The sequence below is a fragment of the Oncorhynchus kisutch genome, linkage group LG6 (assembly GCF_002021735.2).
Source record: "Oncorhynchus kisutch isolate 150728-3 linkage group LG6, Okis_V2, whole genome shotgun sequence".
NCBI lineage: Eukaryota > Metazoa > Chordata > Actinopteri > Salmoniformes > Salmonidae > Oncorhynchus > Oncorhynchus kisutch.
The window spans coordinates 35,484,580-35,505,622 of NC_034179.2; the positions used below are offsets into that span (position 1 = coordinate 35,484,580).

The following is a 21,043-nucleotide window of genomic DNA, read 5'->3' on the forward strand; positions in this document are numbered from 1 at the left end:
AAAGTGAAATGTCAGAATAATAGTAGGGGGAATGATTTATTTCAGCTTTTATTTCTTTCATCACATTCCCAGTGGGTCAGAAGTTTACATACACTCAATTAGTATTTGGAAGCATTGCTTTTAAAATGTTTTACTTGGGTCAAATGTTTCAGGAAGTTTGTAGTCCTCCTTGCTCACATATGCTTTTTCAGTTCTGCCCACACATTTTCTATAGGATTGAGGTCAGGGCTTTGTGATGGCCACTCCAAAACCTTGACTTTGTTGTCCTTAAGCCATTTTGCAGCAACTTTGGAAGTATGCTTGGGGTCATTGTCCATTTGGAAGACCCATTTACGACCAAGCTTTAACTTCCTGACTGATGTCTTGAGATGTTGCTTCAATATATCCATATGCATTTCCTTCCTCATGACATCTATTTTGTGAAGTGCACCAGTACCTCCTGCAGCAAAGCACCCCCACCACATGATGCCATCCCCGTGATTCACGGTTGGGATGGTGTTCTTCGGCTTGCAAGCCTCCCCCTTTTTCCTCCAAACATAAAGATGGTTATTATGGCCAAACAGTTCTATTTTTGTTTCATCAGACCAGGGGACATTTCTCCAAAAAGTACAATCTTTATCCTCATGTGCAGTTGCAAACTGCAGTCTGGCTTTTTTATGGCGGTTTTGGAGCAGTGGCTTCTAACTTGCTGTGCGGCCTTTTAGTTTATGTTGATATAAGACTCGTTTTACTGTGGATATAGATACTTTTGTACCTGTTTCCTCTAGCATCTTCACAAGGTCCTTTGCTGTTGTTCTGGGATTGATTTGCACTTTTCGCACCAAAGTAAGTTTATCTCTAGGAGAAAAAATGCGTCTCCTTCCTGAGCGGTATGACGGCTGTGTGGTCCCATGGTGTTTAAACTTGCATACTATTGTTTGTACAGATGAACGTGGTACCTTCAGGTGTTTGGAAATTGCTCCCAGGGATGAACCAGATTTGTGGAGGTCTACAATGTTTTTTTCTGAGGTCTTCGCTGATTTCTTTTGATTTTCCCATGATGTCAAGCAAAGAGGCACTGAGTTTGAAGGTAGGCCTTGAAATACATCCACAGGTTCACCTCCAATTGACTCAAATGATGTCAATTAGCCTATCTGAAGCTTCTAAAGCCATGGCATAATTGTCTGGAATTTTCCAAGCTGTTTAAAGGCACAGTCAACTTAGTGTGTGCATACTTCTGACCCACTGGAATTTTGATACAGTGAAATAATCTGTCTGTAAACAATTGTTTGGAAAAATTACTTTTATGTCATGCACGAAGTAGATGCCCTAACCGACATGCCAAAATTAGTTTAACAAGAAATTTGTGGAGTGGTTGAAAAACGAGTTTTAATGACTCCAACCTAGTGTTTGTAAACTTCCAACTTCAACTGGATCTACCTCAAATGCCTTGTACCCCAGCATATTAATCTGGTAATGGTACTCACTGGATATAGTGCCATTCAAATATTGCATTCCTTGTGTTACTATTTTCATTCTAATGTTTTACCTCTGCATTGTTGAGAAGGGTTTGTAAGCATTTCACGGTTGAGTCTACACCCGTTGTATTCAGCGCATGTGACAAGTAAAGTTTGATTTGATATCAGCTGCGTGCGCGTCTATCCAATCATAGTAAGAAGTGTGCAACTGCAGCCCTCAATTCGGGGTGTTGCTGCATGTGGGCATTCCTGCATATGCAGGAACCCCTCTTTATACTTCTATTGGTCAATTTTTAAGCTATGACTCCAGTACATAGGCGGGAGGCAGTGGTGCTCCAGAACAGTAGATGGCGGTAATGCACCATAACCTTGGATGCCAACTGCCGATAAACCCCATAGAAGAAGAGGCACGGGTAACAATGGTAGCTAGCTATAGCAAGTACACACTGGTAGAGCGTCTTTCGCCACCTGCCTGTTGGGCACGGTTTTCTCCAGTACAGAGCAGGTGGGAGGCAGGGTGGCACACGGTGTCACTAACTAGCAAGCTACCACACGGTGTCGCTCCTGCCTGCTGTGTTGGTGGCAGGCGGGGTCGACCGGTAGACAGTGTCCTTGACCCCAGCCTTTCGGGCACTGTTTTCTCCGATACACAGCAGGTGGGAGGTGGGGCGAAACAGTGTGCTAGTTAGCTAACTAGCACATGGTGTTGCTAACTAGCATGCTAGCTAGTTAGTTAGCACACGGTGTCGCTCCAACCTCCCGCCTGCTGTACTAGCGGGAGGTGGAGGGCAACCGGTAGACTGTGTACTTTGCCCCTGCCTGTCGGCACTGTTTTCCCGCAGTGCTGTTAATGATGGTGAGGACAGGTATTCGGCAGCTGGGAGTGAAGGACACTGTCTAATCCCAATAGCTATAAAAAGAGGACTCTGGTACACAGCAGGTGGTGGTGAAAAAACTCAGATAATACTTTTATTACCTTTTGACCCACATTCAAAGTGGCACACAAGCAGGAAGACATCGTACTCATGAGGGGATTCACGAAGGAACTAATGGGATGCCGGGGGGGGGGGTTCCACATGCAGGAATGCCCCGAACTCCGGGCAGCAGTTGCACTCTACTGAACATAGCAGCCAGAACCTCCAGACAGTGAGACAGACCTGCCCATTGCTTAGTGCCTCAGAGTTGTTTACATGAGACAATACGTTGCCAATGTCATGTTGAAATAATCATTGGCCCTAAGCCCTTCATGGAGAGGTCATCACTCAAGTCACTTTTTGGGACTAAATTAGATTGACAGAGTGCATTGAGACAGAGTGCACTTGTATTCCAGCTGCAACTTGTCAATATTCCAAAACTCATTTGTGAGAATCTTATTTCCCCCCGCAACCTGTTTTATAACGTGATTCCCTATGAAACAATGCCAGACAAACGCATATTCTGGTAATCGATAGTGAGAAAATTGTAAAAAACTAAACGGCACTTAAGCTTATTGTAGCCTGGCTGTTCTAAACTCAGCAAAAAAATAAACGTCCCTTTTCAGGACCGTGTCTTTCAAAGATAATTCGTAAAAATTCAAATAACTTCACACATCTTCATTGTAAAGGGTTTAAACACTGTTTCCAATGCTTGTTCAATAAAACATAAAGATTAATGAACATGCACCTATGGAATGGTCATTAAGACACTAACAGCTTACAGACGGTAGGCAATTAAGGTCACAGTTATGAAAACTTAGGACACTAAAGAGGCCTTTCTACGGACTCTGAAAAACACTCAAAGAAAGATGACCAGGGTCCCTGCTCATCTGTGTGAATGTGCCTTAGGGATGCTACAAGGAGGCATGAGAACTGCATATGTGGCCGGGGCATCTGGCCACATAAATTGCAATGTCCGTACTGTGAGACGCCTAAGACAGCGCTACAGGGAGACAGGACGGGCAGCTGATCGTTCTCACAGTGGCAGACCACGTGTAACAAGGATGTAACACCTGCACAGGATCGGTACACCTGAACATCACACCTGCGGGACAGATACAGGATGGCAACAACAACTGAGTTACACCAGGAACGCACAATCTCCACATCAGTGCTCAGACTGTCTGCAATAGGCTGAGAGAGGCTGGACTGAGGGCTTGTAGGCCTGTTGTATGGCAGGTCCTCACCAGACATCACTGGCAACATTGTCGCCTATGGGCACAAACCCACTGTCGCTGGACTAGACAGGACTGGCAAAAAGTGCTCTTCACTGACGAGTCGCGGTTTTGTCTCACCAGGGGTGATGGTCAGATTCACGTTTATCGTCGAAGGAATGAGTGTTACACCGAGGCCTGTACTCTGGAGCGGGATCGATTTGGAGGTGGAGGGTCCGTCATGGTCTGGGGCGGTGTGTCACAACATCATCAGACTGAGCTTGTTGTCATTGCAGGCAATCTCAACACTGTGCGTTACAGTGAAGACATCCTCCTCTCTCATGTGGTACCCTTCCTGCAGGCTCATCCTGACATGACAATGCCACCAGCCATACTGCTCGTTCTGTGCGTGATTTCCTGCAAGACAGGAATGTCAGTGTACTGCCATGGCCAGCGAAGAGCCCAGATCTCAATCCTATTGAGCACATCTGGGACCTGTTGGATCGGAGGGCTAGGGCCATTCCCCACAGAAATGTCCGGGAACTTGCAGGTGCTTTGGTGGAAGAGTGAGGTAACTTCTCACAGCAAGAACTGGCACATCTGGTGCAGTCCATGAGGAGGAGATGCACTGCAGTACTTAATGCAGCTGGTGGCCACACCAAATATTGACTGTTACTTTTGATTTTGACCCCCCCTTTGTTCAGGGACACATTATTCCATTTATGTTAGTCACATGTCTGTGGAACTTGTTCAGTTTATGTCTCAGTTGTTTAATCTTAAATTCATACAAATATTTACACATGTTAAGTTTGCTGAAAATATACGCAGTTGACAGTGAGAGGACATTTCTTTTTTTGCTGAGTTTATGTGCCTGCTAGCTACTACTTGCTAGCATCATTGACAAAAAGAGTTGGAACAAAGGACTATTTTCAATCTGCTGAAGCGTTACAGATTCCACTATATAAATGTAAAGGTAATTATCCATTGAACCGACATATGCAGCGTTTACCGTGAATGCAGTCTCTGCTAAAGCATTTCAATCATGCAGTAAAGCTGAACTTCCACGATGTGGATTGAATAGAGCTAGCTAACAAGTGATTTTGGGCACTGATAAACAGCTTGTAGCTTGTGCTTTACGATAGTTTGAAAGCTTGCAGATGAGGAAGTTGTAGACATGTTATTGAATACACTGACTAGTTTTCATGCATTTTTCTACTTGAGAATTACTGCATCAAACACCTTAGCTAAATGTAAAATAGCATGACTAAGACCTCCTCGGCAAAAACGTCAAAATTAATTACACATTTCTTGATTTATCTTAGGTTAATTCTCACTATTTTAAGGAAGTGGCTATGTTGTTGCAACGGCGACTCAGGAGGGACAAACAACAGTACCTGCCAGGGTTCGATATGTGAACATAACGAACATTGACATCAAACCACACCCCTAAGACAACTCTTGGCTTCAGTCATCACCGCTAGCATTTCTTAATGAGTAATCTTCAAAATGAGGCCAAATCAGGAAGTGCAGTTTCACTTTAAATTATGTTATAATGCCGATCTTCTGCGAAACCTCTGCGATATGGATTGAATATAACCCTTTGTGATACCTTATCCATAGCATTTCACACCTGAATCTAGAATTCTGTGAGCAAAGCATAACTTTATATTTTAACAGCATACAACTTGCTTATGATTACTGTAAATCATGGACTCATTCTGACCGGTATGGACTGTCGTTCTCCATGAAAATTGTGCATAAATACCCATTCACAAAGTTAATTGAAAGGTCACAGAATAATATCCCTTTGCCGCCGTCGATGAATCAACCCCTGCATTGCTCAAATGTCTCTCGATAGAGCGATACTGAACTGAACCCAGACCCCCCCCCACCGTGCGCTCTTTATATAACTTCCAATTTCCATCCCTGCCAGACGGATCAAATCCAGCCAGTCCTGCAGATTTCACAGCTTGCTCTGGCTGTGTGACTTCCTGTCACTATTTTGCACCGGATTGCTTTGATACAATCAAAAGCACTGAATGTAATTGGTGCAATCACCGTACACCAGATGTTGCAGTTAAACGACAATGTGAGGCACAAGGGATGTACACTACATGATCAAAGGTATGTGGACATCTGCACATCTGGGGCATTGTCATGCTGAAACAGGAAAGGGCAAACTGTTGCCACGAAGTTGGAAGCATAGAATTGTCTAGAATGTAATTATATCATGTAGCGTTTAGATTTCTCGTCACTGGAACTAAGGGGCATGGAACACTGGAACATTATTCCTCCTCCACCAAACTTTACAGGAGGCACTATGCATTGAGTAAGTAGCTTTCTCCTGGCATCTCCAAACTCAAATTCGTCCGCCGGACTGCCAGATAGTGAAGCGTGATTCATCACTCCAGAGAACTGTTCCAGTCCAATGGCGGCGAGCTTTACACCACTCCAGCTAACACTTGATATTGCGCATGGTGATCTTAGGCTTGTGGTGCAGCTGCTCGGCCATGGAAACCCATTTCATGAAACTCTCGATGAACAGTTCTTGTGCTGACGTTTCTTCCAGAGGCAGTTTGGAACTCGGTGACTGTGGCAACTGAGGACAGATGATTTTTACACGCTACGCGCTTCAGCACTCGCAGGTCCTATTCTGTGAGCTTGTGTGGCCTACCACTTCACGGTGGAGCGGTTGTTGCGCCTAGACTTTTCCACTTCACAATAACAGCACTTACAGTTGACCGGGGCAGCTCCAGCTCTAGCAGGATAGAAATTTGACAAACTGACTTGTTGGAAAGGTGGCATCCTATGACGGTGCCATGTTGAAAGTCACTGAGCTCTTCAGTAAGGCCATTCTGCCGCCAATGTTTGTCTATGGAGATTGCATGGCGGTGTGCTCGATTTTATACACCAATCAGCAATGGATGTGTTTGAAATAGCCAAATCCACTCATTTGAAGGGGTGTCCACATACTTTTGTATATGTAGTGTATGTAGAGCGAGCCTAAAATCATTCATCGATTGTTGACTTCCTAACTGGGTCCAAATGCAGCAACTGTTCTGAGGTTTCTGTACCTGATTGATAGAGGCAAGGTGCTATCTAAAAATCAATGACTATGTGATGATGATGCAGGTAAATCTTTATTTCACACAGTAACCTACTATTGAAATGAAATCTGAGGGACTAAAATGGAAAAAGACATGGAATACAGTCTTATCTAAGGAAATCATTCAAGCAATCAGGGGGTAACACTATAAACCTCAATGGGGGAGGGGGGGGGGGGTAATCCATGCAGATCTACTAGGCAGTGAGCAGACAGGTATATGGTCTGGACACAAACAAGGTTAAAAAGATTCAAATTTGTTCCATCTGTTCTCACCGAATGAAGGGTAGTAAACTTATACATACAAATAGGCCTACTCATATTTTTGTACGTTTTGTACGGCTCATCAAATAGGAGAACAGGCATCAAAAGAACATGACATCCATAGAACACTAATTTCAAAGCATAAATTAGAACTTTATTTAATTATTACAATATTACAAAAAGAGTAGCACAACTCTCACGCTTTTGCGTCTTATCTGTCGTACAGCCAGAGTGATACGTAAAAGAAAGGCTTATTGGGCCTTCTTCCAATTCACAGCAATAGTAAAAGGAACAAAGAGGAAAAATAAGATTTAAATAACAAGAAAATCAAGTATTATAAATAGTCACAAGTGAAGCTTTGAAACTTTGATTTTTTTTGTTACAACCCAGTAACTACACATAGATTTAAAATATAATTACAAAATATTACTCCATTTCTTGTTTTCATTAAAAAAAAGAATCTAAGGAATTGCTTTTTCTATTAAACAAAAACGGTATAAAAAAAAAATGTTTAACAGAAATTGCTGTTCCTCTGTATGCAATCTTCCAATCATAATTTTTGATTTTCATTATAACCATGCTTGTTTTCAAAGGAAAGTCCAAGGACCAAATACTTAAGGCTTTTTAAGGGCTGTTTGGGAGGGAGGTGAACAGAATGTGGATGTCAGTGTCCACCCACTCTCACATACAGACACACACTAGCACATACAAAACACACATTTACACTCAACCCATGTCAGCAGGCATCATTCTCACAGACACACACACACACTACACTTTAAAGTTAGTAGTATAGTAGGTAAGCCAGTGTACAATAAAATAAACAATGCATTTGCTGTTTAACTTTGTTTAACTCCAAGTGATCTTGCAAGTGATCAATTTGGTCTCTTCAAGCACACATCATATCAGAATCAGTAGCAACTAGACCTAACTTAACCTAATGATAAATAAAACATTTTAAAAAACTCGGGATCAAAACTCTGCTTTTGGTTCATCGTTAGTTTCTAATATAATATTAGTAAAAATGATATTTCTTCCACTCCAGTAGTAAGGTTTAGTCCTGATAACTAGCCCCCTCCCTTCACTAAACAACTGCCAAACAGAACTTGCATCTCAACAATTCAAGTAATAGTTTTCGGGTTTACCAAAATTATAGGAAAAAATGTAACCAACATAAAATGGCACATATTTTAAAAGGTGTTTTTCCTTGTCAATTATGTGACTTTAGCCATTTCAGGATTCAGACAGAATGAACAGATTAGATTTTTTTTCCCACTCCATTTAAATAAAAATATGTTATTCCACAATCATGTTGCCAACCTCAATTGGAAATGGTGACAAAATGGATTGTAACAGACACCTGAATTCATTGCAGCATTTTGAGCAAGAGAGCATTGGTTGGTTGGCTCCCCCAGTCAGTCCCCACATTAAATTGCTCCCTGCAGGATCTAGATGTCAATACAGTATATATCTATACTCTGTACAAACATCAACCTGATTAGATTAGATACTTGGGATGATAGACAGGAATCAACCTTGAACAGTGGGTGACCTGATTCATAAAACAGTCCTATTACACAAATAAATAAATACGGTAAAAGAAAAAGAAGCCTCTTTGTACATGTGCATATGGCAAGTCTCTCCGTCTGTACTTTGTAGTGTCCAGTGACTGACAGTTCCACACTGAACCATTCACTAATTATCTAGTCTCTGTGGTGATTTCAAGAGGAAAATATATATATATATATATATGCTTTTAATTTCGATGTCATAACGAGATTCATATGTAAACATAATAAGTGAAAATTAGCCACTTGTCCAATAAAACTAGTCGGAGCGGAGAAATCCCCACTCGACCCTGCAAAAACATCAAGATCATTATGAGAATGTGTTTTCTTTCCTCCATCAACGATCAGTGCATTTTCATCCATCGTCTGCAGGAGACATCTTTTATGCTTAAAATAAAAAAAACTCTTAGGACAGATCTGAAGTAAAAATAACTATCCTCAGATCCAGGCACACTGACAGACAGGTAGGATGGGAAAAAAGGTAGGGAATGACGACAATCACATACATAGGAAACGTTCCCTAGAGGGTGCCTACTGAAAGCACTCATTTACAAAATCAATTGATCACTTGCAAGATTGACTACAAAAAAAGAAAACACTGCTCTTTATTAAATATATTTGTCCTTTTTTTAATGTCAGTGTTAATTTTTACTTAATTTAATTGTATTTCATGTTTTTCCATTCTTAAGACTAAAAGAAGAAGGTTCTTGTTTTTGATAACGGCTGTATAGACAATGCCGGCCATAGCTTATCTTATCTGTACCCTGGGTGCTGGATCTGAGTGGTTCTGCCGTCCCCTGGGCCAACCTCGGGCCCCACCCTGTTCATTGGTGGCCTATGCATCTTGCCTATCAGCCCAAGATTCTGATCTCGGAAGCAGGGCGTCTGAAAGTCCCCGCCCAAGTAATCTGCTGTTTTCATCAGACTAGTCTGGCTGGAGGAGGAGGAAGAGGAGGTGGAGCCGCCGCCCCCGGGCCTGTAATGGCCTCCCCCAGGGGGCCCGCCGCAGTCTAGCGTGGTGGTGCCCCCTGAGGCCCCCCCATGGAACAGCATGGCCAGGTCCTGAGACCCAGAGCTGTCGCTGTTGGGCGTGGGCAGGATGCTGCTGTTCCACACAGCGTGTGGCTGGAAGTAGTGGCCACCATTGGTGTAGTGGGTCAGTGGACCCCCAGGCATGCCGTTGTTGTTGATGGGAGGAGAGGGGGTGGGCTTCTCTATAGGAGGCTTCAGGCTGTATGAATGGCCCCCACACAGCTCCGGGAGGTAGCCCATTCGAGAAGGGTGCTTGCAGGGGTGGCCCCCACCGTCCTGCTGCATGTGTTGTAGATAAGCCAACTGGTGTTGGTTCCAGCGCATCTGCTGCTGCTGTTGGTGATTATGTTGTTGTTGTTGATGCTGCTGCTGTTGTAAATGCCGTTGGTGTTGCTGTTGTAAATGCTGTTGGTGTTGCTGTTGTAAATGATGTTGGTGCTGCTGTTGTAAATGATGTTGGTGTTGCTGCTGTTTGAGATCATTGTGGTAAACATGCATCCTGTTCATGGCAGCCATGTTGTTTTGGGGGTTAGCGGGGACAGCAGCCTTGTCTGCGGGACACATGATGCAGTTGGGGTGTGGGGGCAGGCCGGGGGGGCAGGCGTTGGTGTGCGGGTCGCTGTGCATGGACACCCTGGAGCAGGCGTTGTTGAAGAGGTTGCGGCTGATCGGGCTGGGGTTGGCAATCTGGCCCTCACACATGGAGGTGGCTCCAGCCCCCTGGGCCCGGGCTTGGCAGAACTGGTTGATCTGGTGCACGATGCTGCTCAGGTCTGGCTGGCGACTCTGGTTCAGGCCAGCAGCCATGGTGAGCGGAATGGTTGAGGTAGAGACTGTAACGTTAGGCGGTGCGTCGGCATCGGGCAGCTTCCGGCCACCCTGCAGTCCAGGAGGTGGCTGCCCCTGCTGCTGAAGGTGCTGTTGCTGCTGCTGTTGGAGCAAGAGGGTGAGACCAGAAGGAGGCTGGGGATGGCCCAGTGCTTGGGGGTGGGACAGTGTCTGGGGCCTGGGCAGCCCCTGTTGCGGGTGCTGCTGTTGGGGCATGCAGGGTGGGTTTCTGAGGCCCTGCTGCTGCTGGGGGTGGGTCTGTTGTAGAGTCTGTGGGTGAGTCTGGCTCGCAAGTTGAGGGTTCAGGCTCTGCTGAGACTGGGACCCGCCCTGGCCTTGGGAAGGGGGTTGGTGAAGGTTTAAAGTGCTGGCCGAGACAGCTGCTGTAAAGGGCCCCCGGGGACCAGGGGGGTTCATGATGACCCCAGAGGGGTGCAGGCGCGACCGGCTGCCGTCAAAGTCTTTGAGGATGCCCTTGACGACAGGCACCTTGACGATGGCAAGGAGGCCTGCCTTGGCGTTGGCCTGAGAGGGGGGGTAGGGGCTGTAGCGCTGGCCTGAAGTATCCAGCCCGTTGACTGTGCGGCGCACGTGGTTCCTCTGGGGGACCTTGACACTGTTGGGGAAGATCTTGATGGTCAGGGGGTTGTTGGCAATCTTCTTAGCATAAGCATCCAATTCCGCAGGGGTTGGATACTGAGCGGATCTCATCCTTTGTGTAGTGTCCCCTGGGGTGACAGAGACAGAAAGATAGAGAGGTGGGTGGAGAGAGGGAGAGAGAGCACAGGGGGGAATGACAAAGGGGGGGAGAGAGAGAAATGTTAACGCAGGTAAAAAGCTAAATGTCAGGTTTCTCGTCAGAGGAGCAGATGTGTGGTAATCTGACCGGAGGTTCTAAGGTTCTCTTCTGAGAAGAACTGACTTCAACAACATTCTCACATTCCAAATCTCAGCACTTCCCCTAATATCAAAAACAGCACAGTGCTCTCAACTCATATCTCACAAGGACACAATAGAAGCTGAACCCCAAATGGCACCCTATTATCTTTATAGTGCACTACTTTTGGTCAAAAGTATTGCAGTATATAGGGAATAATGTGACATTTTGGACGCATACAGAGAGTTTGATCTTGACTGGATTCCCCGAAGCAAGCAACACATTCCAATCTCTGTTCCTATTCTGAAGTGCCGTAGTTGAGGTTTACATTCAGTCAGTAATGGGTCATTATAAATTGTAGCTAACAATAAGTGTGTGTGAGATGTGTGAGATGTGAATCAGAGAGTGACAAGGAAGAAAGGACTTACTTTGCCTGCTACTGATTCCCAGACTAAACAAGGCAACAGTAAATATGTCGTCCCCACGAATGATGCAGAACCCCCCCCCCTTGGGCCAATTGAGATATCGCGTGTGACTAACATATTTCAGTGGATTACTATAGCTCCTGCCTTGGGCCAATCAGTGTAATTTTGTAAATTCTGGATCTCGATGGTAAGACACATCATTCACCCAAGTTTCGAAAAAATCTGGCCAGAGTTGTACGAGATCTTGCATGCGACTAATGTATGAACGAATGGACGGACGGACAAGACAGATCCACAGTCCCCTCCCCGATTTCATTGTGGGAGAAAACAAAGAGGAGTGAGGCAGAAAGGGAGAAGAGGCAGTGTTGGTCCCCTGTGTCTGCCAGGGGGATAGTTCTCCTCTGTGTCAAATAGGGAGGGAGGGAATGAGGGAGCGCAAGAGGCAGAGAGAGAGAGGCAAAGAGAGAGAAAGTGCGAGAGAGGTAGAGAAAGAGCGGAGCAGGTCCATGACAGCAGACAGTAATCACACAGAGTCTCTCTGATCTCTGGAACACCACTGAGCCCTCAGCCCTCTGACTGAGACATTTGTTACAGCTACTAAGCACCTCACTGGCTATATTTAACAATGCCCCAGTGTGTCTGAAGATGCTGTAGTTTGAGTGTGTATGTTTGTGTTTGGGGGAGTGTAAGACTGATAAGGTGTATGTTTGACATGTGCATTCAGGTGCCCGTGAGTATGTTGTGTGTGTGTTCAGCATGTGCTAAGGTGATGGCGTGTTTCTGTCACTCGGAGAGACTCATTTTCTTTCCCCAACTGTAAAAGTCAGTTACAATGTAATATGAGAGAGAGGGGCCTGCCTCCAGCCATTGTGATCTGGGTTGAGGAGAGCAGAGGTTCTGTACGCACCCTCACCAAGCCTCCCCTCCTCAGGCTGAGCCCTGGGTCTCAAACCCAGTCACCTTCCCTGCCCCAGCCAGGCAGCCTGACCTACATACATACACATGCAGTCACGTCCCAAATGACAACCTATTCCCTACATAGTGCACTACTTTTGACCAGGGCCCAAAGTGCCATTTTGGATACACCAACAGATAGTGAGACACAGGCAGTCCCACAGTGATGCCTTTTTAAAACACTGTCTGAACCAAAGTGAACCCTCATCTTTTAACATCCAAACCATACATTCTTATATTTAGTTATTCTATTCAATTACTATATCTAGTACAACATCCTTCTATTAAATACGTGGGTAAAAATAAAATAAAAACTCTTAGAGGGTGGCTAGATCTGTCTTTTACTGGGGACGAAATGTCTAAAATGTCAAGTAATGCTACCGGGTTCCATCGCAGACTCATCTCCTAATGTGGATGTGAATGGGTTTTAGTCTTTCCACAAGCTGTAAGTCTCTCTCCATCTACCTCTCCTCTCCTCAGCCTCACAGGCAGCATGCAGTGAGTGGGCTAGGCAGAGTGGCACTAGGCAGAGAGCTGAGCTGTGAAGACTGGCACGGTGGTGTCACAATGCTAAGGGGCTAATTAATCCTCTCTCTTTTTTTAAATGCACAGGAAAAAAAAAGGGTGGCAATGAGATGGGCCCCATCGATGAGGATGGGGGCGTGCCCTCTCTTCTGTCTCCTGTTGTACACGATAAGCTGCTTATTTTTGTTGACGTTGAGGGAGAGGTTATTTTCTGGGCACCTCCCTCTAGTCTCGTTGCGGTCAGTAATCAGGCCTACCACTGTCGTGTCGTCAGCAAACTTGACGTTTGAGTTGGAGTTGTGCGTGGCCACGCAGTAATGGGTGAACAGGGAGCACAGGAGGGGGCTGAGCACACCCCTGGAGGCTCCAGTGTTGAAGATCAGTGTGGTGGAAGTGTTGTTGCCTACCCTCACCACCTGGGGTCAGCCCGTTAGGAAATCTAGGATCTAGTTTCACAGGGAGCATTTCAGACCCAAGGCCCGAGCTTAGTGACGAGAATGGAGCGCACTACGGTGTTAAAATCAGAGTTGTAGTCGATAAACAGCATTTCAGATAGGTATTCCTCTTGCCGGGTGGGATAGGGAGGTGTGCAGTGCAACGGCGGGTGAGCTGTTGAATTGAGACTGTTTGGAATCATCCATGTTTCCAGTTACTTTACTGTGGTTAAATGCGGAGGTTCACGCTTAAAGTTTTGCGTGAATGCTGCCATCTATCCACGGTTTCTGATTAGGGTATGTTCTAATCGTCACTGTAAGAATAACATCCTCTATGCACTTCCTGATGAACCCAGAGACAGTCAGTGTATTTGTCAATGTTATTGCAAGAGGGGCCCAGTCCGTGATCAAAATAGTCCTGTAGCATGGATTCCAAAATTAATAATTTTTGCCTGCAAAAATCACAAAAAAATCCTAACGAAATCCTGGAGGGACTGCCCAATGGAGGAACACATAGGAAAAGTATTTCACAGTCAGTAACACACACAACTGTTTTTACCAAACAATATTTAAACTGTCGGGGGGCCAAATGCTAGCTGGCTCATTCATTTCTCTCTCAAGACAAGTGACTTAACGAATCTCTTACTGTTTAAATGATGTGGACATAGGGAATGTAGTTGTGATCTACTTCAGATCTCCGTATCTTTCCATGTAGCCCCTTCGGTAAAGTAGCTGCGTGTATAGAGTAAAATTGTTCTGCCTGCTCCATTTGTTGTACTTCTCTCTACATGCTTCCTTCTCTGTGCTGTGGAGGAATCTGGGGGCCATTTCCACTTTCCAAGCTGCTGAGGTTAACGATCGCTCTCCCAACAGCATCAGACTCAGTCTGAGAGCAGGTATTGTGTGTGTGTGTGTGTTCTCATCTATTTAAAGTCGCTCTTCAGTCTCTCTCCCCAATAATAAATAAAGCTGCTGCCCTGAGCCCTATACTACGAGTGTAGTTTGAAGAGTTAGCGAGGTAACTTTGGTCAACTCTAAGTTCAAACGGTACCACAGAAGTGGCTCACCTTTCAGCCAGCTACATTTGTATTTCAACGAATCCTTCAGATCTAACCTGCTCCAGGCAGGCTAACTCAGGGCTTATTACATTGAACCGGAATTAAATGTCTGAGCTGTGAGTTGAAGACTAATGAAGTCAGATTCCCTCCCTCTCAAAGATTGAGTCAACATAAACTTCATTTGCGGAAGACAACTGATTAAATATTGTATTCATCAAATGTGTTTTTGTGTGCAAAAAAATAGTAAATGGTCAAATACCTATCACATTACAGATTTAGAAATGACAAATGCATTTGAAACTTCACGCACAGTTAAACTTTTGTATGACTTAATATAATTATTTTATCGATAGGAATGGGAAAAAAGGTACTCGTTCATTGATAAACCAAATCAAACTTTTACTTTCAGCCCCTACTGCTTTGATGTGCATTACAGAACACAGCAGCGCAGCAAGCGACAGACATTATTACAGAGTGGACCTTTTTAAAACCAAGCTTGTTCCACTGTACTCTGTCACATGCCTGCCAGAGGAGAGGAGGAGGAACAGAACAACATGGCGGACGTTGGCACTTAGTGAGACTCCCCCTCGCTTGGCACTGTGCTCCTGGGGGTAGGCGGATTACAGTGATTCTGAAATTACAGTCTTGATGAGCCATAGATGGAGAGAGAGTGTTTTATAACACACAAACCTGCTGCAGGAACTAGCTAGAGGGAGATCTCTGTGCCTCAGGGAGAGGGAGAAAAGAGGCGAGGGGAAGATCTAAATCAAGCTGGTCTGTTGGGGTATGCCCTGTGTTGGGTCTGATCAATAATGCACAGAGAACATAATCTAAAAGCTTTCCCACACTGATCGTTGGATTCAGTCTTTTAAGATAATTAGATGTCACACTGTGCGATGTTACCAAATACAATTTTTTGATATCAACCTAGACAGATTGTACGACTTGCTTGTTCTGTAGAGACATTGTGCGATTGGCTTGTGAGGCTATGTAAGCCGACATAGGCTAAGTCAAGTGCAGCGGTGTATTAGATCTGCGCATGTGCCAGCACCAGCCAGTATGCATCTTAGAAATAGTTTTCATATGCAAACTTTATATATGTCCGAACTCAGAATTAAATAGGCTTCCCAAAAATAACATGGTCGCTATGGTAAAAAGTTTATTTTGATTGGCGATTGTCCATTTATCAAAATCCCTTCAGGTGGCCTGATTTCAGATATGTTAGGGAAATCATTCGTCTTGCAAAGCATGTAAACGTTTAGATCATACTATTATATTAATGGGACTATTCAAAATCGTATTATTGTGCGCATATTCAGTGTAGGTTGTGTTCCTATTGGTCAGTCACCAGGATTGGCTCGTAACACCAGCCATACTACACGATTAAGGCTACATGTTTTTGCCAGAACTTTGTCAGAGCCTACGGCCGCACGTAGTGCTACTTAAAATCGGCAGACCTCGACCCTGTCACAATGAGCGTGCCAAGACACTCCACAATCGTTTATGGCCAAAGAATTTGCACACGACATGAACATTATGTCTGGACTGCAAAATCGTGGCATAAGATGGCCAACATCGTACAGTCGGAGAGCTTGGATAGGAGATTTGAGAAGCTTTCTACAGGACTTGGCACCAGTTCTGAGGGACCAAAAAGAAAGGAGAAAACATGAATGGGTGTCCATTGTTCAAAACAACATGCATCTGTTACTCCTGTTTGGTTGTACATTTTAGGCAATGTAACCATCATGTGATCGTAAACCATAGGAATCTCAGAAATGAATTCAATAACAGGAAATACCTAAAATATTTAGGACTATCGACTGAAGTGTGCGTGAGAGAGATATGTCACCTGGGGTTGGGAGAGAGGGGGTGGGGGTGAGGTGGTATCACACGTTGAGACAGGTAGACTGTGCGAGAAGGGTGTGTTGCTCACAGATGGGGAGAGGATGTTCACAGCCTTCTGTAAATATACTTTTTATTTCTCAACTCAATTTTGAGCTCAATAGCAACTATTTTACAAACAAGATATTTGATATGGCTTTGACATACATAAAGTGCGAAATGCACATTGGCCATTGCATAGGCCTCATTGGGTGCTAGGCTACACCTGCAAAATGTGTTTGTTTTTTACATTACATGTGCTGTTAAGATTAATACATGGCTACTAGCAGCGGGTATTTTCTTTAGAGTTAGTGATATAGCTAATGTGCTTTGAATTTCCCCAAAAATTTGCCCCAAATAAATTAGAGCACAAAGATTTTAGATTGTAGTGGACAAAGACGAAAAGAACATTGACGGGGCCAAATGCAGGGCAACACGCTATTCAGGTAGGATGCAATTTGGAACTTTTATTTTTTTCGTATTAATAATCATTCGTTTTATTATCATAATTATTATTGTTTTCATTATTATTGTAGGCCTGTTTATTCATCTAAACCAGTTCTTTAAAATATGGAACATGTGTTTTGTTTCATTCTGTTCAGACATTTGTTTGCTAAATTAAGTTTAATCTGTCTTTAATTGTGTCCCCGTATTTACACTGAATAAAAACAAAACACAACCATTTCAAAGGTTACTGAGTTACAGTTCATATAAGGAACTCAGTGAATTCACTGAGCACACATTCATTAGGTGCTAGTCTATGGATTTCACCTCATGCACCACACCTCCTTCGCATAGAGTTGATCAGGCTGTTGATTATGACCTGTGGAATGTTGTCCCGCTCCTCTTCAATGTCTGTGTGCGAAGTTGCTGGATATTAGCGGGAACTGGAACACGCTGTAGTACACGTCGATCCAGAGCATCCCAAACATGCTCAATGGGTGACATATCTAGTGAGTATGCAGGCCATGGAAAAACTGGGACACAACTTACAGAAATTGTTCACAACATTGACATCAGCAAACCCGCCCGCCAAACACGACGCCATAAACGCTTGTCTGCCATTTGCCCGGCACAGTTAAAACCGAGATTCATCTGTGAAGAGCACACTTCTCCAGCATGTCAGAGGCCATCGAAGTGGAGCATTTGCCCACTGAAGTCGGTTACGACGCCAAACTGCAGTCAGGTCAAGATCCTGGTGAGACCGTTTCTGACATCTTGTACAGAAATGACTCGGTTGTGCAAACCCACAGCTTCCTCAGCTGTCTGGGTGGCTGGTCTCAGACGATCCTACAGGTGAAGAAGCCGGATGTGGAGGTCCTGGGCTGGCGTGGTTACACGTGGTCAGCGGTTGTAAGGCCGGTTGGATGTACTGCCAAATCTAAAACAACATCAGACTCGACTTATGGAAGACAAATTCATATTAAATTATCTGGCAACAGCTCTGGTGGACATTTCTGCAGTCTGCATGCTAATTGCACACTCCCTCAAAACTTGAGACATCTGTGGCATTGTGTTGTATGACAAAACTGCACATTTTACAGTGGCCTTTTATTGTCCCCAGCACAAGGTAAACCTGTGTAATGATCATGCTATTGAATCAGCTTCTTGATATGCCACACCTGTCAGGTGGATGGATTATCTTGGCAAAAGAGAAATGCTCACTAACTGGGATGTAAACAAATTTGTGCATTTTAGAGAAATAAGCTTTTTGTGCATATGGAATATTTCTGAGAATTTATTTCAGCTCATGAAACATGGGACCAACAGTTGTTGCATTTATATTTTTTGTTCAGGATAGCTTATACAGCCTATTGCTGTCATTTGTTGGGTATGGTAGGCACTAGCCTTTTTTTTGTAATTGCTGCAATATAGCCCATTCAAAACTTTTGTGACAGTTTAAACCAGTTCGCAATTGGATTTTTTTCTTCTGTTGAGCCATTTTCTTGCACAAAATTAAGTTACAACTGCAATGTTGTGTTTGCCACAACATAATATCCTGCTCATATTTCCCCTATAAACAATGGTTTGACTTACTTCTGATATTACCCTAATAAAGTTGAGAAACTTTTGTTAAGTTTTGGTGTGGTGTGGTTATTAGCCTATTATACTGCAGGCTTATGTTATGAAGGCAGTGAGCATCGGTGCGCCAAAGTTTTAGGACTACCATAATTACTCCTATAATCTAACAATGCTTATCTTTATAAAAAATATTTGGATTGAAAATGTACGAATTAGCTTCCTTCCGTACACCAATATCTGTATTGCAAGGTGGTATAACGCCGCTGCTACATGTGTACTGCCTTTAAAAGATCTTGGGTCTTGTAAATTGAATGAATGACTTGTGTGTGTGTGTGTGTGTGTGTGTGAGTGAGTGGGAATGAATGACGTGTGAGTGAGTGTGTAGGAGAGTAGAGTAGAGACCCTTACATTTCTGAAGTCCAGTGTTCATCTGCGTGTGGGAAAGAAGCTGGAGGGAGAGGTCACCTGGCCCTGGCAGGCAGGCCAGCATTTCACACAGACACTAATGCAACATGGGACATTCGTTGCTACTCACACTGCAGACAGAGAGGGAGGAAGAGAAAGGACAGGAGAGAGGTCAGAACTCAGACATAACTGCAGGGACACATATGCTACATAGAGATACTATAGTAATAGTATATAGCAGAGTGCTGGGGGGGGTTCAGTTCAGGGAGGACACAGTTACCTTTCAATTAGAAAGTGTTTCACACCTGGAGCATCAGGTAGAGGTGACATTTGATGTGAATAACAACTTAAATTAAAACATCAAACAGCCAAGGTAAAACATGGGGCAGACTCTTCCCCCAGGCCTTGGGAGGTTTAAAATTACTATGTCACAGAGTCAACCCCGCCCCACCCCTTCAAAAGCAAGTGAAATCGCAAAAAAGCGTCACCACCCTTCTACAACTCTATTTGCATATATTTTTTTAGTTGTAAAAAAGCTAACTTCTCCTTTAATGACAGATATGAACTCCACTCACAAAGAACCCACTCCAGAGAGCAATAGTAGGAACATGACAGTAAGTAACACATCAATACTACGGTCTAGGGCTGGGCGGTATACCGTATTTTACTATACACACACACACGCCGGTATTTATGCACGGACCGGGTTTTTAACTTTACCTTCTATAACGGTATTTGAATGTTTGGTTTGTTAAATGTGATATACCGTGTGTAACGTCCATTTTTATAGGTTACTCCGCTACTGTAGTCATCCATCTCTGCTCTCTCCATGCCTCTTTCCACAGAACTAGTCCCACCCTGTCACTCAAGGACCGCATTTGTTGGTTGCTTGACCACCAGCCACGTTCGTTCAGTCTGCAGCACATGTAACATTGATCTTAATATAAATCCACAAGCGCTCTATAATTACAATATTAGTTTGTGTTTCTTACATCTGCAAACAGCTAGTTTGTATTTTCTTAGCAAGTTAAGCTAAATAGTGTTAACCACTAATGCTAATCGCAAACGTAGCTAGCTAATACAGCTTGATACCAGTATTGGTGGAGGCTTAAATAAGCATGTTGTTTGTGCAACAGTATCTTCTAAATCAAAAGAGGAATAGGCGAAGCATGAATATTTTGGTTATATGAAAAATATTTAATGTAGCCAAAGATTATAGGGTCCCCTAGGAAACACTGAACATCACTTTGGTGCCTACCCTATCACAAAACTCTTCCATGGCATTTTCATTCGTTATGTCAAACACTGCATTCAAAGTGCCCACTATTATTTATATTCTAACTATATAATTATAATAAACATTCTATTTCCACGATTCCAAAAGTTAATCCAAGTGTTTTGATCTAAATCGCAATATTTGGTTAAAAATAAGGTCTAGTATTTTTGCCCATATGGTGGCAGTGTGGAAATGATCTGAAATGAGTGCAGGAAATACAGAAATGGATGGAAATGCAATAAATTATTTTAGGTTGAAGTTGAATTGAACAGTATAAAACAATCCGAATGAAGAAAGACCCATTGAAATAATTTAGAATGCGTTTCCACTCTAGGGTCACACACTACTCAAAGAAAATGTAGAACTTTTATTAATCAAAAACATAAAATACCATCATAAATTTGAAAAATACCATGATATGCTATTTTGGCCATATCGCCCAGCCCTACTACAGTCCGCAACAGCCACAACAGGAGTACACTTAGGGGATATCAAACAATGGAGTAGAGAGACAGTAGAAAATTAAATAAATAACAAGGTACTTTAATAATGAGAGGCTGTATGTGTGTGAGAGCTTGCCACCCAGTAACATCAGCAGAGAGAACAGATTTAATTGCAGACTGCTTCACTTAGTTACAGTATTAAAAACACCACAGATGCTTGTACTGAAGAACAGTCAGGGAGCAAATTAAGTCGACAGAGTGTGTTGCCCCGTGCCCTTCTCCTTTGCTGCTGTGTGGCATCAGAACAAACACCGGAGCACAGACAAACACACACACACACCGCGTTGTTATGAGGAAGGAAAT

General features: G+C 43.7%; 1 protein-coding gene across 10 annotated transcripts in view; it reads right to left on the reverse strand.

The window, feature by feature from the left end:
- Positions 1–6,706: 6,706 nt before the first annotated feature.
- Positions 6,707–21,043, reverse strand: part of fam222ba (family with sequence similarity 222 member Ba) — an 82,924-nt gene continuing 68,587 nt past the window's right edge. For 9 of the 10 annotated variants that reach the window (XM_020485514.2, XM_020485506.2, XM_031826666.1 and 6 more), the window contains 2 exons: positions 18,965–19,092; positions 6,707–11,108 (listed from right to left, as the gene is read on the reverse strand). In XM_020485514.2, coding sequence (XP_020341103.1) covers positions 9,274–11,108; positions 18,965–19,046 — 1,917 coding nt within the window. In that variant the 5' untranslated portion in view covers positions 19,047–19,092 and the 3' untranslated portion in view covers positions 6,707–9,273. Of the gene's footprint in view, positions 11,109–18,964; positions 19,093–19,727; positions 21,025–21,043 lie in introns of those variants that run through there. The other variant, XM_031826670.1, reaches the window with a different exon arrangement.